Source organism: Equus caballus, chromosome 1, assembly GCF_041296265.1.
Source record: "Equus caballus isolate H_3958 breed thoroughbred chromosome 1, TB-T2T, whole genome shotgun sequence".
NCBI classification, from domain to species: domain Eukaryota; kingdom Metazoa; phylum Chordata; class Mammalia; order Perissodactyla; family Equidae; genus Equus; species Equus caballus.
This window is the reverse complement of record NC_091684.1, coordinates 27173454-27194028: the sequence shown is the minus strand read 5'-3', so window position 1 is coordinate 27194028 and position 20575 is coordinate 27173454. Positions and strand designations below refer to the sequence as shown.

Here is a 20575-nt window from a genome sequence, read left to right as displayed (position 1 = left end):
TTACTCATTAATTTTGTCCACATAATTCATTATACTGTCTATCTTTTATGTGGTTTGCAATCACTGTTCTCAAGTTAAACATCTTAACTTTCAATTCTCTGTCTTCATAGGATGGCTCCTGAGGTAGTCATGTGTGAAACATCTAAGGACAGACCCTATGACTACAAAGCAGATGTTTGGTCCCTGGGTATCACTTTAATAGAAATGGCTGAGATAGAGCCACCTCATCATGAATTAAATCCAATGCGAGTGCTGCTAAAAATAGCAAAATCTGAGCCCCCTACGTTAGCACAGCCATCCAAATGGTAAAGTATCCTAAACAAAGCTTTTTAAGAAGCAAAACTTGATACTTTATTCTTCCAGTTTTCTCAGGGTATTTAAATTTAGGTACATGATACCAAGACTAAATGAAGGAGAAAACAAGTGGTTTTTGGTGTATTTTCAAGACTTAAGGACTATATAAATGCTTATAACTAACTTTTCCCATAAATCTGAAAATACCAGTGATTTGAATTCTATATGAAAAAGATATTTTCTGTACTATGAAAAAGTGAGGCATATACGTGGTTGATCTATATTTGTGGAATTTAATATAATACAAAAATTAGAAGAATTTTTGTAATTTTTGGCATGCTTGTGAATATATGGCTGTATCTCAATGGCTAAAACTGTGAACTTACTTACCTGTATATCTAACTTGTATTTATATATGAATAACTTATAAAATCTTAATATTTTCATTAACTAGTTTTCTTCTGCTGAATTAATACTGTTACATTGTGAAACTTAAGCATAATTTATCAGAGTTTTGTTTGATTTTAATAAAAAGAAAGTGAAATAGAATGTCATTGTGAAAATTTTACTTTGAAGGTCTTCAACTTTTAAGGACTTTCTGAAGAAATGCTTGGAAAAGAATGTGGATTCCAGGTGGAATACATCTCAGCTACTGCAGGTAAAATAAAAGTAGAATGACAACAGCAAACCTTGTAATTGTTTTAACATCTCTTTAAGAATACAATTTCAGATCCATTCAGTGTGCTCTCTTTCCACTTGACTTTCCCTGTGGAAACTCTCAATACATTGTAGCAGTTAATATTTGTTTTACAAACATATGTGCTGCCTTTACCAAAAGGCATTTAGCTTATAAATCATTTCTCCTGTGCTTTTTTGATTCAGTTTGTGTTCTTTTTATTTTGTTAGTTCTTTCTTCTTTGTTAGTTACTTCCATTTTGTCTCTCCAGTTAATAGAAAGCAAGCACCTTATTATAGGGCAGATGTCTTTTACACTGAGGGTAAATGTTGAGTAAATATTGCTGACCTTTTAAAAATGATATTAAAGTGATTGTATAATTTTGTTTTATAGCAGGACCTGTTTGTAATAGTTGAAATTAAAATTTGTCAAATAATTAATATTACAGGTGGAAAAATAGAATGACAAATCTTGAGGTAGTTACTATTAGGTTGAGTTACTGTTTAATTTCTACATTATAGTGTTTTAGGTTGATCTCTTTATCTGGGGGAAAAATTGCCTTGCCCTGTGCAACAAGTGTATCTCTGGGACACGTTTTCTCTTAGTATTTTACTTCCCCTGCACGTGAAGGCTCTAGTCTCTGACAGACACTGTTAAGTGCTGTGTATGCAGAGATGAAAAAAATGTCTTCTCACTCTTAAGAATATTAGAACCATGTTAAAAAAGCAGGTGTTCACAAACACTTTTAACAGAACTTTAAAGCTTTTTGTAATTCTTTTATTGAGGCCTTATACAAGATTTATATGTATTGTTACTTTTTAAGAGCTAGTCATGTACTAACTTGAAACTTGCTTTAAATTTTAGTTTAAATTTTAGATTATGAAATTTTCAAACATACGGAAAAGTACATGTACCTACTACCCAGATATGATGTGTTATTTTTAATGTATTTTTTTTCAGATTCTTAAACAAAAAGGTACAGTTACAGGTGCAGGCAGCTCCTACTCTTGCTCAATTCTCTTTCCCTCCTTCCTTTCCCAGATATAACATTATCTGAAGTTGCTTGTATTTTTACCACATAATGTTTTATATATTTGAAACTTACTTTACAAGCAAGCATTTCAGCTTGAGTGTGCTCTTTTTAATGATCAAACAGCATCCCTTTGTTACTGTTGATTCCAACAAACCAATCCGAGAGTTGATTGCAGAGGCAAAGGCTGAAGTAACAGAAGAAGTTGAAGATGGCAAAGAGGAAGATGATGAGGAAGAAACAGAAAATTCTTTGGTCAGTATTTAGAAAGGAAATTTCATTTAGATAATTTTTAGAGTTGGGTTTTAGGTATTATTGCACCTATATCTAAGGATTAATTGATGAGTAGCAGAACAAAACCTTTAATTTTAGAGGAGAAGATTAATAGCAAGTTTGCTCCTTGCTACGCATTTTTGTCATATTTATTATATGAAGATTTGTCAATTCTTTAAATTATTTTTATAACTTAATCAAATTTTACTGAATAAAGATATTAAATCATATGTATCAATTAAATAATTTATGTAAAAAACATTGTTTTGTTCACCATATTGAAGTTACGTTTTAACACTAAGAATGTTAAAATCTTTTTTAGCCAATACCTGCAAGTAAGCGTGCCTCCTCTGATCTTAGTATTGCCAGCTCTGAAGAAGATAAACTTTCACAAAATGCTTGTATTTTGGAATCTGTCTCAGAAAAAACAGAACGTAATACTTCTGAGGATAAATTTAACAGTGAAATTCTTAACGAAAAACCCACCACTGATGAACTTGAAAAAGCTCCAGAAGGTATTAATGGACATATTAACGATACTCATTTAGAAGCCATGGATGAACTCCATAATAGAACAACAATAATCAAGGAAAATGGGAGAGAGGAGAAGAGACCTAAGCTTGAAAATCTACCTGACACAGAAGACCAAGGAACATTGGACACTAATTCAGTTAATGAAGGAAAAGAGAATGATATGATGATAACTTTAGAAACAAATGTTGAACAGAATCTGAAACCTGAGCAAGAAAGGGATCAGGAAAAGCAACAGATATTTGAAAATAAGGCTGTAACATCTGAAGAAATTAAAGATACTACTATTCAAACAATGGATTTAGTTTCTCAAGAGACTGGAGAAAAAGAGACAGATCTTCAGACAATTGAAAATAAAGTTGAGCTTACAAAGGAAGATACCCAAGAGAAATTGGGAAAAGATGATAAAACTCAAAAAGATATGATCAGTGATACAGGCAATATTATAGGAACAAATGAGGCAGTAGATGTTGGTCAGAAGGCAGTTGAAAACAATGCTGAGGATGCCCAGAGTAATGATGGGAAAGAAGTGGTTGAAGTAGGCCAGAAATTAGTAAGTAAGCCCTTGGAGGGTCCTGAGGCTGGTGGTACTGAGAAAGTTCCTGTTAAGGAAGTAGTTGAAACTAATGAGGTAGATCAAAAATCTATAGAAGGTAAAGGTGATGAACAATTAATCAACAGTTCAGAGAACATAGTAGAGACCAATGAGGAACCTGGGACAAGTCAAGTTGAGGAAGTTACTGAGTCAAGTAGCGCTGAAGAAATAGTGATCAGAAATGCAGTGATTCATACTGACCAAAAGGATTTAGGAAGGGAAACTGACGATGCTCGTAAAGCCACTGCTCAGATAGATACAGAGCAAAAAGAAATTCCCTGTGAAGTGCCAAGTAAAATAGAACCTCACGCTACTGCCACTTCACAGCCTGATGAACCTCAGCCTGTTCCAGTACCCAGTATTAACGTCAACTCTGAAGATGTAGAAAATAAAGGGGAAATAGGTGCTTTATCAAAAACTGAAACCATGTTGCTCCCAGACTCTGAGACTCAAAAGGAAAATGATACCGATTCAGGCACTGGTTCTACTGCTGATAATAGCAGCATTGACTTGAATTTATCCATCTCTAGCTTCCTAAGCAAAACTAAAGACAGTGGATCAATATCTTTACAAGTAAGTGTACATGGGTCCTGGTTTGGGTTTTTCTTTGTCATTTTGACAATTTAGAGTTTGTGAAACTGATGTCTTAAAAAAAATACTAAATCCATGTAGTAGTAACCTTATAAAATTCTTAAGGCCTATGAAGGCAATCAATTAAAAAGAACCAAGGAGAGAGATGCTGGATATAATCTTTAAATTTTTTGATAATACCTACCTGTTTTTGCCAACTTGATATAAACAGTGTAGTATAGTTGCTTAGTGAGATTTGGGTTCTCTTATTGCATGTATCTAGATACTGTTTTAACAAGCATAAATAATATATGAAAGAATTGAGAAATCAAGAGAATGATCTCCCTTTAAGCATGTTTAGGGGATCAACACCCCTTGATTTACCACTGGCCCATACAGATGACCATTCTTGCCGCCTCACTCGTAGCCATCAATACTGCTGTGAGAACCATTGTGGGAAAACAAGCAAAACCAAAAACTAAAACCCAGAACACTGGGAGCTTTTAGAGCATATTCTCAAATCTTATTGTGCTTAAGGGTTCCCAGGGTGAGCTATGTAGAAGTATAAGGTGGGGCCCAAGAATCAGTATTTATAACAAAAGATCCCATGGAATTCTGATACAGGTGAGCCGTGGACTACTTAGAGACTCTGGGTTGACAGCAGAAGAGAAGACTGTGAGACGCAGAAACAACTTAGGAAAACTGACCTTGGGGACAAGACTCTAGGGCATGACTGATCACCCTGCCTACCTGCCCACAATTATTACATGTATTGCCTAGACTGTCTACAGTTGTCAGTTTGTTTCACTGACTGAAATTCCATTAATCTAAAGTTCGTTCACTGACTTAATAGACTTGATAAAAAACATGTAAACACTTCTGTGAGAATTAAAGTGGTATTAATTGTAGGTACTTTAGTAGGAACTGAATAATTGGAAAGTTTGGGGTTATGGGGAGGTAGGTCTGTTTTTGGAGCATGCCCACTTTAGATTTTTAAGGGGAAGTCAGGATAGGATGTCATAGTCTAGGGATTAGGGAGAGAGCATGAGGATACCAGAAGTCTGGCTAACAGAACAAAAAGAGGTTGCAGAAAGGTGATTGGAAAGTACTAAAGATAAACTTTAAAATTCTAATGTGTTTTGACTGTAGTATTTTCACATTCTACTTTCTGCATATCAAAACCGAGTAGTTATCTGCTCTTATCTTATATGTTTACCAAAATGTATTTGTAGGAGTGTTACAGTTCTATTATTTATATTTGCATTTAAAAAGCATTTGGAGACCAGTTGAGGAATGAAGAGTTTGGTTTGATGAAGAGTTGTAGGCAATAGCAAGCAGGCAGACTGATACTTCAGGGGTACAACAGAGGTGCTATCTTTCTAGTAACTCTAAAATCACAAATCCATCTGTGGGCCTGAGATGGAGAGGGGCTGTTGATATGGTTGATGAAATGGATTTTGACTCCCAGTCCTGGCAGTGTTTAAAAATTACCTGAGGAGCCTTTGAAAATACAAATTCCCAACCACCTTCTGATCTATTGTTTAAAGGATGAGCCCCAGGAATTAATTTTTAAGTGTTTTGTCACTGGTTCTAAAACTGAAATCAGAGGTATCTGAGAACCTACAAGGTGAAAAGAGGAAGAAAAAAATGAAAAAAATGGTTAACATGTAAAAGTTATACTGATTGTCATTTATGTGAATTGCTCATTACCTCTTGTGCCTAATTATGATTTAGTGTCACAAAAATTATACATGCACATCATCATAATGCATAATTTCACTTGAAAAAAATTTGATTTCGTCTGTAAAGTCATGTGAAAGTCAGATGAGGTTTGAGATGATATAACTGGTTCTACAAATGAGTCTTAATTGCTTTATATTCATACTTTGTATGTATAGCCTTCATGACTGTTCAGTTTTGGGGTCTTTTTTTAAAGAAGAAAATGTTTCTATCGCTAGTATTTCCCATACAAAGCCTAACTAAAATAAAATCTCACTCAGGAAACAAGAAGACAAAAGAAAACATTGAAGAAAACACGCAAATTTGTTGTTGATGGTGTAGAAGTGAGTGTAACAACATCAAAGATAGTTACAGATAGTGATTCCAAAACTGAGGAATTGAGATTTCTTAGGTGAGTAGAGAAACAACACAATTAAAACTGGTTTTATGACTTCTTTTCAGTCTCTGCAAAGTCTGAAGAATAGAGAAACAAGTAAAGTCTTGGCTAATTTTGGATTATTCTTTTCCATTTGAAAAAAATTATTTAAAAATTTTTTTTAAAAGTGTTACTTAAAAGGTATAATTTGTGCTCTTCTATCATTGCCATTAAATTTTATCAGACGTCAGGAACTTCGGGAATTAAGATTGCTTCAAAAAGAAGAGCAGAGAGCTCAGCAACAGCTCAATAGCAAACTGCAGCAACAACGAGAACAAATTTTCCGGCGCTTTGAGCAAGAAATGATGGTAAAGTCTTAGATTTTTGTACCATTTTGTTAATAATGAAATTTAGTGCTTTAAAGAAAACACTCACTAGTGGGTTTTAGAACTTGTTCTCTGATTACTAGACTTCTCTGGCTTTATGATGTGTTTCTGGCCTTTTTCTCTTTGGTGTTCTGGATGCCTTTTTTTTGTTTTTTTCCCCTTTTTGCCTGAAAGGATCTTCCATCTTAGTCTTCCTATCAGTGACTTACAGTGTAATGGGCGTCTTCATTTTTCTTTGATTAAAATCTGTCATGAAAACCAGGAATCACGAAGCTGGTAGATGGTTTACAAAGTTGTTAGATGTGCCTATTACTGGATAATTCAGTGTTACAATTTGACCCCTCAGATTTAGAATCCAAACTTTTAAGCCAGTCTAGAGCAGTTGTCTTCAAACCTGACTGAGTGTTAGAACTTCTTGAGGGCTTTTACAAAACACACTTACTTCTCTGGCTCCTACAGTTAAGCTTCTATATACCTATTCACAGCTGCTGAAGAAATTAGTGCTGACTAGTCAAGAGTCATTGTCATTGAGTATTTCAATTTTTACCTTGTGTCTAAAGGTGGAAAAGGAATTAGTAATGTGATATAAAATTTTGGTAACTTATGTTGAACATGTAGCTTCCTGTAAGTTAGAAAAAGATCATTTGAAATGTTATAGTATTCGTCTTTTGAATGTAAGTCTTTTGCTGTTCTTGTAATTGAAAGTGGTAAGAATTGTTTTGTGTGAAGTGTGGCATTGTGGATTACAGTAGTTGGATTGTAACTGAGAATTCCTAAGAAGATAGTGAACTTTTGTTCTCATTGAATGGTTTTATAGTACTTATATTCTGTTTTCCAGAACCTTATAAAAACTGGTTCTTTCCCCCTAAGTATTTTCCAAAATGTTTTGCTTTTTAATTTCTTTTTAAAGAAAACACCCTTTATGAGTATTTGTATCCAAAGTTGCAATTATTATATAATACTTAAGTATTATTATGTAAGCAGGAATCTTTTGTTGAAAGAGTAGATTTATAATTCCAAAATATTTTTTGATGGAATAGGATGTTTTAAGAATCTTAGTGAAGAAGAGTAAATCTAATAATGACAAGTAGTGGTACATTATTAAAATAGACCTCAGATAAGGCCTTTGATTTATCAAAAATTTTGTTGGATAAATATTGAAATTTTTCTTAGTACTTCATAGCAACTGGATATTCTTCTGGATTTTCTACAAATTTTAAACATTCTACTACTTGTGTAATAAAAAAGACATTTTCCATGTTAGAAAAAATGAAAGGCTCATCTTTTTGAAAGATTTCATAGTGTATTTTAGTGCATTTGACTTGTTCAGTATTGCAAAGGTTATATATCACCTCACTAAATTTAAATGCTAGTTATGTGTTCTTAGGAAACCTCTTCATTATAATGAGTTAATATGAGTGATAGAAAAGTTCCATGATCTTGAGCTACATTGTTTTATAGAGCAAAAAGCGGCAATATGACCAAGAAATTGAGAATCTAGAAAAACAGCAGAAACAGACTATTGAACGTCTAGAACAAGAACATACAAATCGCTTGAGAGATGAAGCCAAACGCATTAAAGGAGAACAAGAGAAAGAGTTGTCCAAATTTCAGAATATGTTAAAGAACCGAAAGAAGGAGGTAAGTGTAACTATTGTTTTTAATTACTGAAGCTATTTTTTTAATGTACACTTAAGACTGTCTAGGGAATTAGGAATAATACTTGATAGTTAAATAGCACTCATTCATTCTTTTTATCAGTCTTCCTGACAGTCATGTAGGGTAGTAGTAAGTTCGGGCATTATCCCATTTTACTGCCAAGAAAACTGGAATAGAAGAGGGTTTAATGACCTGTTTGAGTTCACAGACTACCGTTAAATGTCCAGCTAAATCTTGGACCAGGTCTTCACATTGAGTCCAGTCCATTTTCCTTCCAGTCTCATTCCTCCCTTATTGATGCAACATTTAAGGCCTTATGTAGAATTATTCTTTGCAAGAAAACTTACTATGTTGTGTTTGTAGGTGGCAACAGTAATTTATCTTACTATTCATAATATTTAATTCATACTTAAAAAAATTCTTTTTGATTAGCTTGATTGCCTTTCTTGGACATTGTGCCAAAACAAAAGCTGAGTAACCTGAAATTTGAAATAATATCTGTGAGTTTATCAAATTGTGAGCTACTTTGAAGAATCACAGGTAGAAAATATCTGTAAAGTCATTTGATTAGAATGAATTTTTTCATTTTTCCTAAAACTGTTCCATAGTGTTATGTAATCTATTTTTCGGGTATTATTTACTATGAAAGATTGTCATTGATTCAGAAAGAGGATTTACATAATGTATTAGTGTGTCTTTTCTCCCCAAATTAAAACTAAGAGAGCTTTACATATTAGCAGTTTTCAGAGATAATTTTATGATTTATTCTGTACCTTTAGTGTAGGAGGAGAATTAACCTTTTTGTAATATAAAAGACCCCAGGGACAATAATTATGATCAGTTTTATTAGGATTGGAACAAAAAAGTCTCAACTGAACTAGTGAATGAATTTTTACTTTTGAGGCAAGTCTCAAATACCCAAATTTATTGACTTTGATATTTAAATTATGCAGAAAATTGAACATCATATTGCTGAACTTGAGGATCTGTTTTAAAAAGGATAGAATCAAACAGTAGTAAATACAGTGTATTCTGTGATTTTTTTTAGGTAAAGATGAATGAAATGGTATATAATTTGATATGGCTACCATTTCTAAAAATTCTTGGTTTGTTACTGTTTATTATATTTTATATTGAATTACTCTATATACCATGATATATGACCTTACTGAGGCTGCATATTAATTTTCTTAAAACCCTGGGTAGTTTTTATTGAAAGGTTATTTTTTAAATATAAGATTAAATTAAAAAAATTTATAGGTGAATATATGATTTAATCCTAAATATATGAAAGTCTCCAGATATTGTAACTATTTTGGGGTAGGAGAGTTTTAACCAGTGAATATGTTTGAGATCATGATATGCATATTTTAAATAATTGTGTATTTTTTTTCCCTTATCGCTAAACTTCTTGCATTTGGGGAGTCTCTTCCTTTTAATGGTGATTTGGTTTCATGAGGCATTACTGATGGGAAATTTTAAATACACTGTGTTAAATCAAAATCAGTCTCTTTCACGGACCATCAATAGCATGTGGTGATTTGGAATCGGGTTGCTTTTGGTGCTTTCTACTTGTAAACACATGATTATTTTTTCATAGTTGGATTACTGATCTATTGTTAGGTGGAATACATATCTAGGATTTTGAAATGATTAAAAGAAGGAGCTATAAAATACTTCATTTTATAATATACTTTATCTGGTATAATAAATCGTAGCATGCTAAACTCTTACTTTATGAGTGCTTATATTACTGATTTTAAAGTTGACAATTAAGTTTGGCTTAAATTGTCAACTAAGGAGAATGTTATTCTAATCCAACACAAAATCATCAGATATGTTCATTTTTATCACACTGTGTATAAAATGGTGTGTTTTGTGAAAAAAGAGAACATAATGTCCATTTATTTCTCCTTTGTATATTCTAAGGCTTACTTTCCCTTTTGTTTTTCTTTTGGTTTCATTAAGTGGATTTAATTTAGAATTATTTCTTTGGTTTTATCAAGCCAATTATGAAATATTGCACTTTTATAAATGGCATTAGCTTTCCTTGTGTTCAATGTTTCCAACATTCAATAGATATGTTTATAATTTTATAATCTTTCAAGGTCAGTTGAGTTTATCACCTTTAGTTAAACATCGGTGCTGCAAGTAATCCTTTACTGATTGTCTTTGAATCTTGAGAGAATGATATATAGGGATAATTAAGCAACTAATTAATCTTTATATGGCATAATGTCCCTTTCTGCACTGAGATTAAGCATGTTCTATCCTTTCATTCTTTTTCTTCAAACTAACACCTGTGCTAATGCATGTTGAAAGAACTTTTTTAACAGCTTTAATATTTGACTTGTAGCTTGTCTGCTCACATAAATGCTTGCTGTGGAGAAAGTATTATTTCCCCACCTCCTGCATGCTTATACACTGTAGGTTATAAATGAAGTGGAGAAAGCACCCAAAGAGCTGAGAAAAGAGCTCATGAAACGCAGGAAAGAGGAGCTTGCACAAAGCCAGCATGCTCAGGTAACAGCAGCAGCTTAATGCTACTAAAAACAGAAAGCAGCATTATTCTCACAGCTCAGTAAACCACGGTTGAAAGGGTCAATTCTAACTGTACTTATGTGATGTTGACTTCTCCTCATACAAAGGTTCCCAGGGCATTCTTTATGTAGCACTAAATTCACACTAAGGTGACATTTTAGTTGCCAATATGAAATTAAGTGGAATGTTTGGAAAGCTGACTCCAGGTGAAATAAACAAGCATGTTAATGTATAATCCACTGTATTCTTATTTTAATCATAATGGAAGCTTATATTTTTAAGTAATAATGTCAATGTTTGATAGAAGACTTTTAGGACAGAAAAATATAGAGGGTGAGTATGTAAGCTTTGTGCGTATGAAAACCATGCCTATTAAAAGGCCATTATTTCTATAAAGTTCAAAGTTAAAGGAAAAATGGTAAATGGTAATGTTAAATGGTAGATCAAACATTTATTACTGTTAACCATTTAAGCAACTTAAAACCAGATTTTAAATATTAAGTGTGTTGGTTATGTATGTCAATGGAAAGAAGAGACATGGATTATATATTAATTGTTTCTTTAAATTATCTTTTTAGTGTGGTTTCATGTGATTTAACAAGTGGTTACCAGACTTGAATTTTACAGACCCATGAAAAGAAACATAGAAACAACAAAGACAATTGGGGACCATGACGAATGGATTGCCATTAAAAAAATTTTAGTTTTTTGCCAAATAAGGATGTTTTAAAACTGTCGTTTACTTGTCACCATCATTTCAAAGGAGAGAATATTTTAACACCATGAAAAATGAGGAAAATATTTCATAATTTAAAATTTTTATAAAACTAGCCTATGAATAAATTTAGGGTTTTTTTTCTATGAGCCAGTGAAAAATTTTGTCTCTGCCTAGTGTGGGGATTAGTAGTTAAGGTGATAATAGCAAACACAGCATTTACTATGCATCAAGGACTGTTCTAAATACTTTACCTGTATGAACTCATTTGACTTCACAACATATAAGGTAGTTGCTGTACTCTTATTACCTGTATTCTACAAGTGAGGGAATTAAAAACACAGGAAGGTTGAGTGATTCTCCCAAGGTCACACATCTGGTTAGTAGTAGAGCCAGAATTCTTGTTCAGGCAAGTTTGGCTCCACATTTCATACACTGAACCACCATATGATACCGTCTCTCATGTTTAAGCTCTGCTTTCTGTACCTAACCTAGACTCTTATCAGCTCAGCCCAGTGGTTGCTGGCAGTGTCTTATTAATAGCTGAAGAAGTCGTCCTTGTTGGCCACACATCTGTTTTCAGATAATTTGGATTTCAAACCAGATGATAACAATATGGTTTTGCCTTGTAAAGGAATATAGACTTTTTTAATTCCAAAAGGAATCAGACTCTACTGTCGAAATTGACAATTTAATGTTGAATGAATTAGGTAATCCTATGCTTCAGCAAAACTTTGTTGGTTATTTTTCATACAATTCTGAGCGCTGGCTTGTATTTTCCAACTAAAGCTTAAAGCAGTAGTAAATTTCTCCCTGTAAATTTAGTGGAAAATTTAGTAATCTAACAGATTTCAGAAGTGTTTCTCTTTAGCTACTGCTTTTGATGAAGGTGCGAAAACTTGATAACTTTACAGAGTCTATTTTAAACTTTTTTTGAGAATTTATGAATAATAGCCATATATTCATGGGACCAGAATGTATTTGATTATCTAGTCCAGTGGTTTTCAGACTTTACTCCCAGGAGCTCTGGAGTTAGGAAGAAGCACCTCGAGAATCCTTCAAAAAGTGAAGACTGTTGGGCTCTGAGGCCCTGCTTCTACCTTAACTAAAACAACACCACTTTTCATCTGTTCCATAAACTTTATACATTTTTTGATGAGTTTTTTTAAAAGAAGGTTTGACTGGTTGAAAAACAACAGCAGCAAACTGGAGTTTGGAAACCACTGGTCTAGTTCACATCCTTCATTTTACAGATGAGAAAGAGGGCCCCCGTTCAGTGACTTGTTCCAGGCCTCAAGAAACTCAACATTTGTATAATTATTTTTCCATTTACCAAAAGTCATTCAGCTGCATTCTCACCTGGGAGGTGCGTTGTATTCTGATCCACAGGGTGTTGCTCAGGTCATGATTCAGTCTTTTCAGTTGTCGTCTTGTGCAGTCTTCAACGCCCAAATGCAGGACGTAAGTCCCACATACCTGTAGGAGGATGCCTTCTCCTGTTTTACCTGCTTTTTCTTTGGCTCACATGTGCCTTTTCATTGTTAGCTTTATTTGTTAAAATCTAGATGATTGATAGATGATAATGTCAGTAATGAAGTAATAGTAATGACCTGACGTGAACTTTATAGTACAGTATTCTTCAAAGAGTTTTCACATTTGATTCTCATGCCGCTACCCTAATATAGGGATGGAGTGTGTCCGTTTTGCAGATGAAGAATTCGAGGCACAGAAGACCAAGTGATCTGCCTAAAGTCACAAAAGAGATTAATGGTAGAGCTGGAACTAGAACACTTCTAATACAGTGTTCTTTTTTTCTATCTACCCCACCATAAATTTTAGTTTGAGATTTTCATTTTTTTCAGGAAGTGTCTTCCTAGGAGTATTTTATAAGCTTTGCACATGTGAGAAATTGAATGCTGTGATTAGATTTTATCTTTGTGTGAAGTGACATTTTGATTGCATATATGTATACGTAGATGTTTAAATTATGGGTATGGTCAGAAAAGCCATATTAAATGTGGTGATTTAAGTTCCATTTAACTCTAGTTTTTACTATTCAAATTGTCCACGATGAATAGTGAGTTGCTGTTCTCCTTACTGTAGTTTTAAATTACGTCTGGAGTTCCAGGCTGTATTCTTTCTCACAGTTTCTATAGGGAAGTGAATAGCTTATTTAACACTATAATTTTTGTTTGTGATATTTGATATACACAACTGGAGTAGATAGAATACAGCTTGATTTCAACCCCTCCTTTCCCCTCTCCTGCAGTTAGACTGATTTTTTTTTTGTCATTGGCAGCTGTTGGACTCTAGTTTTCCAAAAGAGTAAGCAAAACATTAATTTTTTTAATGAGAGGGAGAAATTATGAATTACAAACTCTTTTCTGATCATTACCATTTTTAGCTTTTCTTTTGAGTTAAAATGATCAAAACTGTTCAAATAGCCCAATATATTATAACCATTACTTGTAGTTTTCTAGACTCAAAAGTTGTGTTTTTAGTATTTATAGTTATCTGATTAATATGATAAAATTCCTTATCAGAATTTAAACTTGTACGTTTGAAGGGCACTCACTTTACAATTTGTGTCCATTTAAAAATTATTTGTTACTCCTAATGATCAAATCCATTTGCAGTATATTTTTTTAGAGTGAATGCAATTTGTGTGATCTTTTTGGAATGTAAGATCACTTTTCTTTTAGATCCTAAGAGTAATTTCTAATTTATAAATTCTATCGTGAATGTATTACTTGGCTTTTGAAGTTAGGAAATTTAATGAAAGCTCAATAATACTAAATTTCATTTCTTTTGAGGTAATAAAGCATATTGATTAGTATGTAAGGAACCTTTCAGGTAGTTTTTAGTTTTAATATAAAAAATCATTTGTACAGTATCCTTTACTACATAATCATCCAGACTCTGCTTAATTATTCGTGTCCATTGCTCTATAAGGCAACTGGTGTCTTTGCTAACTCTGATTGTTAGAAAGCACTTCCATGTGTTGCCTACCTTGGCTCTTCCCTCGATTGTTTCTTGCCTTCCGGAGCAGCACAGTGCTGGTTTGCCTGCTTCTATACAACAGTCTTAGCTCCTCTTTCCCCTTGTGTATTGGCTGCTTCAGGGTGTGCTGCTGTAGTTCTTTCAGTCATACATTGTGTGGCATGGTTTCTGTACCCTTTATTCCCAGCTTTGAGTTTTCTGTGGTTTACTTTTGAACTTTCGAAAGTGTGATACTAAGAGAAGGGGCCCACTACTCTTTATGTGGACTGACAGAAAAAACCTATTTGGGACCAAGAGAGTGGAAGTTCCTTGAGGGCAATCCTGTCTTTTAGTAATTTTAGTGTCTCTGTAACTAGTACAGTGCCCAGCATTTACTAAGTGCTTAATAAAGATTTTCTTTCAACTGAACTCTTATCTTCCTTAATCTGGACATAAATATATTATAGTAATATAATAAAAAACTGCATTGACACGAAATTGTCTTCACTTTTTTAGTGGCATTGGCTTAATTTGCCTTTTTAATTTTCACGTATTTATTCACCCCATTGTGTATATTTGAACTTGATTTTTTCGAATCTAAATATTTATATTTATGCTAATTTGGACCCATCATTTCTGTCCATACAGATATTTTTCAGAAGTCCTTTTTACAAACCAATGGTAAAAATGTCGAAAAAAAGAAAACCCTTGATATATCTTGGAGATTGGATTGTTTATTAAACAAATTTGCATATAAAAATTTTATAATGAAATAAAGGAAAGTTTAATTTTTATTAAAAATGATACTGTAGGAAGAAGAGAAGCTTGAATAACTTACTTTCTTTGTTATAACTGCTTAAAAGATAGATGTGGAGAGTTTGCATTTCTTTAAATAAAAGTCAAAAGGCCTTATTCTAGATAGTTTAATTTAAATATTCACTGAGGCTTTTTTTCCTTGGACAAAGTTAGATAGGTGACTGTGGTTAAGTTGGCAATTGTATTTTATAGAGGCAATTTATTAGTCTTTCTGCTACTGTGTGTTTGTATTTATGCCAAAATACGGCAGCATTTGTGACTCCAGATTACTTTAACAGGGCGTCATGAATGGTAAGACCTGATTCGCACCTCCAGAGACACAGTAGTAAGGCAAGCATCTTGAGGAACTCTGGGAGACTCACTCTTTGTGCATTGAAGACCAGGCTGGTAGTGATCCATATCGTGTCAGACTCTGTTCGAGGCCTAAAGAATAGCTCCAAAGCAGATCTTGGAGTTTTATATTCTCTTGAATGTGCAGCAGGAGGATTCTAGATGAAGTGCTGCTTTAACTCTCAGTGTCTAAAGCCGCACTCAAACTGAGTATCCCTTGAGCTAGTCTCAAACTGCTCTGACTGCCGAGAGAGGGATGGAGATCCAAACATTTACAGGCAAAGCTTGCATTTCTCCAATTTGGATGTTATTGTTTTCCTTCTGTAAATGTATGAGTTAGCGTAAAGACCATAAGTCGCTTTCACATTTCCTTTTCCTACACAGTGATTGAAGGATTTTTTTTAAAGTGTAAATTTGACATTTGTGCACATATTATGTACTCAGTAAATATTTGTTGAATGAATGAGTGAATCCCAAACATGTGAGTAGAATTCTCTCATTATAAGGAATTTTGTTTGTGAATTTCTAAAGTGTAACTCACTTTCCTATTCCTAGTTCACGTGTCTTTAGCAGTGTACTATTTCTCATTAAGTCCTCAAATTGTTGTTGTTCTTTTCAGGTACAGATTGTAGAAACAGAAACTATCATCTCTATTAGTGTAGCCATGGTATTTCTTCCTCTGTATTTCTTAGAAAAATAGTTTAAAATTCTGATGTGTCTTTTACTTATTTGCTTTTTATGACCTTTCTTCCTAAAACGCATTTCTTGTTTATGCTTGTTTTATCCACACCATAGTGCAGTGACTAGTCAGTTTTATAAGTTGTAAATTTATTTTCCCAAAGGTGTCAGTGTGTAATGGGGCATTTTAATTATGAGTAGGTCATAGACTTCTTTTGTGCACATTATTAATAGTGAATTTAGAATATTATGTATTCTACTTTTTTTCTGGGCTTGAATTGGGTGACTAATACATTTATATTATATGTATATTCTATAATTTTGGTGGTTTTTAAGTCCAGTTAACTTGAGAAACTTACTTTAGAAGTCTTGTTAAGCACTAATATAGTCATATAGATAAATGGGTGTTTCATTCAGTAGGTACATATTAACTGATGGCTAACTGTGTCTAATAGGAACAAGAATTTGTTCAGAAGCAACAACAAGAATTAGATGGCTCTCTGAAAAAGATCATCCAACAGCAGAAGGCAGAGTTAGCCAATATTGAAAGAGAGTGCCTGAATAACAAACAGCAGCTCATGAGAGGTATGTGAAACTACGCAGCATATGGATATGTATAAAATCATATGTCGCAAACATTGCTGAGATATACTTTGAAATTATTTGAATGCTTTCCTTTGTTAGAGTGCTAGAGGGAAAGAAAGATTATTGTTGAGGTAAATAAGAGGAAAAATCCAAATTAGGAAATACTGCAAGATACAGAATTCCCTTATGACAGTAGAAGTAAACATAAACATATAATCCTTAAAACATCTTTTTGTCCAGATGATGCTAGAAATATACCTGAATAATTTTGTATACTCATCATTCCTTATAGTTTTTGATACAGTTAATGGCTGCATGATAGAATGGGATTTTAAGCACTTATTTCTCCCAACAAATAGCTCAGATTTTTTTTCTTTCTCATTAAGATGATAAAAGGAAATTTTGGTGTTGAGGGTGGGATATTCTTTGTTTATAGGACATCAGAACAGAATGGAAAGTGGTAATAGAGATTATCTTTACATTGGTAATGTTTCATTTATAATTCAGAATGTCCTGTGTGTATTAGTCAGTGTATATAGAACACTTTTATGTAAATATTAAAATGAAGACCAAGGTACATTAGTAAAAAGAGCAAAGTGACATTTTGAAAATTGCTTTTTCTTCTAGCTCGAGAGGCTGCAATTTGGGAACTTGAAGAACGACACTTGCAAGAAAAACACCAGCTGCTCAAACAGCAACTTAAAGATCAGTATTTCATGCAAAGACATCAGCTGCTTAAGCGCCATGAGAAGGTCAATGAAAGGAAAATTTCACTTTTTTGTTCATTTTAAAGTTTACAGAGCTATTCAGTTTTGAAACTTATGTTTCTTTGAGAATGAATTTTAGATTTCCGTTCTTTTGTCCTAAAATTTCTTTGATGAAGTTTGGAGTAATTAATTGTATCTTGATCATGATTGTAAAACTTCTTTTCCACAGATTCCAAGGAAGGTAACTAATTATGATGCTTAAAGGCCTCTTATACATTATAATCTTCATCTTGTCTCTGAAAGGTAGCTACTGTGGCTCCATTTATGGTTCAAGTATCTTATAAACGTGGACTACCTATACTTAGTAAAGGAGAATTTCAATATAAGACTCTTGTTACTAATAGCTTTATTCTTCTTAAAATTATTTTTTGCCTAATATTTTGCTGGTTGGTATGCAACAAAGGAGAGAGTAATTTTGGGAAGCAGCAAAAACGAAATGTTATATTTCAGTATATGTGTTGGTACTATTATATCTGTGTCATTGGATTCTGTTTAAAACTTTCTTAGGAAACAGAACAAATGCAGCGTTACAATCAACGACTTATTGAAGAATTGAAAACCAGACAGACTCAAGAAAGAGCAAGACTGCCTAAGATTCAGCGCAGTGAAGCCAAGACTCGAATGGCCATGTTTAAGAAGAGTTTGAGAATTAACTCGACAGCCACACCAGATCAGGACCGTGACAAAATTAAACAGGTAAATAAACAAATTACCCTGTTCTCTTTTAAATTTAAAAAATTTGAATGACCTTTAGAAATGCAACATAATTGTGTTGTAAACATTTAGAGCCACTTGGGCTTGTTGATGTTCACCTTGGCTCCGTGGGCTGGGGCTCGATAGATGGCATGTGCCAATTCAGGCTTCCTAGGGTGGTGGCCACAGAGGGCAAAGCGCTCCCTCCTATGCCCCATACCACATCCTTGGCTAGACTGGTTCTAAGACCAGCCCTGGGAATGAGATGACTTGGACACCTTTTTAAGTCAAAACGTATGGCCTGACTAAACTTTCAGAAGTCCCCGCCACCACCAAAGCCATGATGTAGACTCCAGCTTTGAGTCACAGCTTATTGTTACTTGCAACTTTAGTTTATTATAGTTTAAGTTTTGTTAAATTCCTTAATTATAGCTTTGGAAGATAAGAAATTACATTGCTTGTTAATCATATTTATCTTTTGTTTTTCTTATAGTTTGCTGCTCAAGAAGAAAAGAGGCAGAAAAATGAGAGAATGGCTCAGCATCAAAAGCATGAAAATCAAATGCGGGATCTTCAGCTGCAGTGTGAAGCCAATGTCCGGGAACTGCATCAGCTGCAGGTTAGATATGGAAGGTGGAGGCGGAGCTGGGGTCAGTGGGCAGCACAGGGGGCTGGATTTGAGAAAACAATAGCTACTAAAGTAGACTGCACTTATCTCCTGAAAATGCTGGGATTGAAAGGCTTTGTTTCTTGTATAGACCCAAATCGAGATCAGTTTAGTATCATGGACACTGGTTTAGATTTTTTATAACCATTATTAACATACCTCCTGAAGCTAAATTATAACCTAAGAAGTTGAGTCTTTCAAAAGTAGTATTGAGTATTTTTAGTATGTTTTGCAAAGAAGATGAGCAAACTTTTCAAAATGATATAGGCAGTTTTGTTATCAGATTCTGAATTTAAAATTTCTTTTCATTTAGAGAGAAAAATTCATTTTGTTCTAGGTTTTTGAAAAAAGTGATAAACTAAATATATGAGCATTTTTCTCCTAATAAATTTAAAGGTAACTTTGGAGAAGACTGTTTATTGGGCCTTACCTGGAGCATACAGCCTATGTAGTATATAGCCTGAAATGTTCAATTTCAGAGTAGTGTACTCATTGTGGATGCTCTACATATTGGCGTGATTTACTCAATAGAATAGTTCCTAATCCCACATTCTGGTACCAATGGGTAAAATGCAAATAGGCTTCCCTCTGAAGTGTCAGTTTTATGAGCACACCTTTTAGAAAGGGAAAACAGGATCAAACTAATTCTTTCTATTTAAATTCTTTTCATATGGTAAGTAACAGATCTGGCTTCTAAATTTGCAAAAATGATGCTATGACTCATTTCATAATTCTTCGTCCTTGGTTTTTATAGGAGAATTTGAACCTCAATAATAGCTTGATGTTTGATGAGTAATTTATTATTTTGGAAGATATTTGTATTTGTGAAAAATTGCTCAGTTGATCTGAAATATTTTTAATCCAAATTTTATTTTCAGAATGAAAAATGCCACCTATTGGTTGAGCATGAGACTCAGAAACTAAAGGAGTTAGATGAGGAACACAGCCAAGAATTAAAGGAATGGAGAGAGAAATTGAGACCTAGGAAAAAGGTAATTTTAAAAGCTTTAATTAAAATATGTTTGCATTCATCCAGCCAGCCAGTCCTCTGTTGGCTCTTTACCTAATATGTGTCAGGTGCAGTATCAGGGACAGGAGATACTGAGAGGAAGAGAAAGTCTCTGCCCTCAGAAGGTTCAGAATCTAGTGACAAGCAATTACAGATCAGTAGGATCATTGCTCTGAAGGAGGTAAGTACAAGATACAGGGGAGAGGAGCACAATGTGTAGGCAAAGGAAGAGGGGTGCTTAAAACTGCCTGGGGAAGTCAGGGAAGCTTTGGAGAGGAGATGCCTTGTAAGCCAAGTGAGGCTTGAAGGATGAGTAAGAGCTTGCTAGGCAGACTGACATATTGGGGTGGGATGGGGCAATTGAAGTACTGAGACAAAAATGAGGTATACAGGAATCATAAGTAACTCCCTATCATTGTAACGTTATGAGGATTGTGTGCCTATGTGTAGGCATTAAGGAGAGAAGGAAGGAAGTGATGACAGCTTAGTCTGGACAGGTCTCTGGAGCCAGATTACAAGGCCTTTGTAAACTATGTAGATTGACAATCTAGTAAAATAGGAATGGCTTCCCTCCCCCGGCCGGTCAGCCAGCCATCCTCCTTGTTTGCACTTGACTCCCTGCCAGCCTGGTCTAATCGGTCACCCATTTTGACTCTGTTTTTACTATCACTGTTTGATCCTTTCCC

At 34.0% G+C, this 20575-nt stretch overlaps 1 protein-coding gene across 4 annotated transcripts in view; it reads left to right on the top strand.

Annotated features, from left to right (window-relative positions):
• SLK (STE20 like kinase) overlaps nt 1-20575 on the top strand; it is a 56030-nt gene that overhangs the window by 29295 nt on the left and 6160 nt on the right. For 2 of the 4 annotated variants that reach the window (XM_001497698.7, XM_070221217.1), the window contains 13 exons: nt 111-305; nt 871-952; nt 2127-2255; nt 2596-3972; nt 5970-6100; nt 6309-6432; nt 7912-8091; nt 10540-10632; nt 16624-16753; nt 17381-17505; nt 18028-18216; nt 18707-18832; nt 19759-19872. In XM_001497698.7, the coding sequence (XP_001497748.1) occupies nt 111-305; nt 871-952; nt 2127-2255; nt 2596-3972; nt 5970-6100; nt 6309-6432; nt 7912-8091; nt 10540-10632; nt 16624-16753; nt 17381-17505; nt 18028-18216; nt 18707-18832; nt 19759-19872 (2995 nt within the window). The remainder of the gene's footprint in view (nt 1-110; nt 306-870; nt 953-2126; nt 2256-2595; nt 3973-5969; nt 6101-6308; nt 6433-7911; nt 8092-10539; nt 10633-16623; nt 16754-17380; nt 17506-18027; nt 18217-18706; nt 18833-19758; nt 19873-20575) is intronic. The other 2 variants (XM_001497715.7, XM_070221225.1) reach the window with 1 other exon arrangement.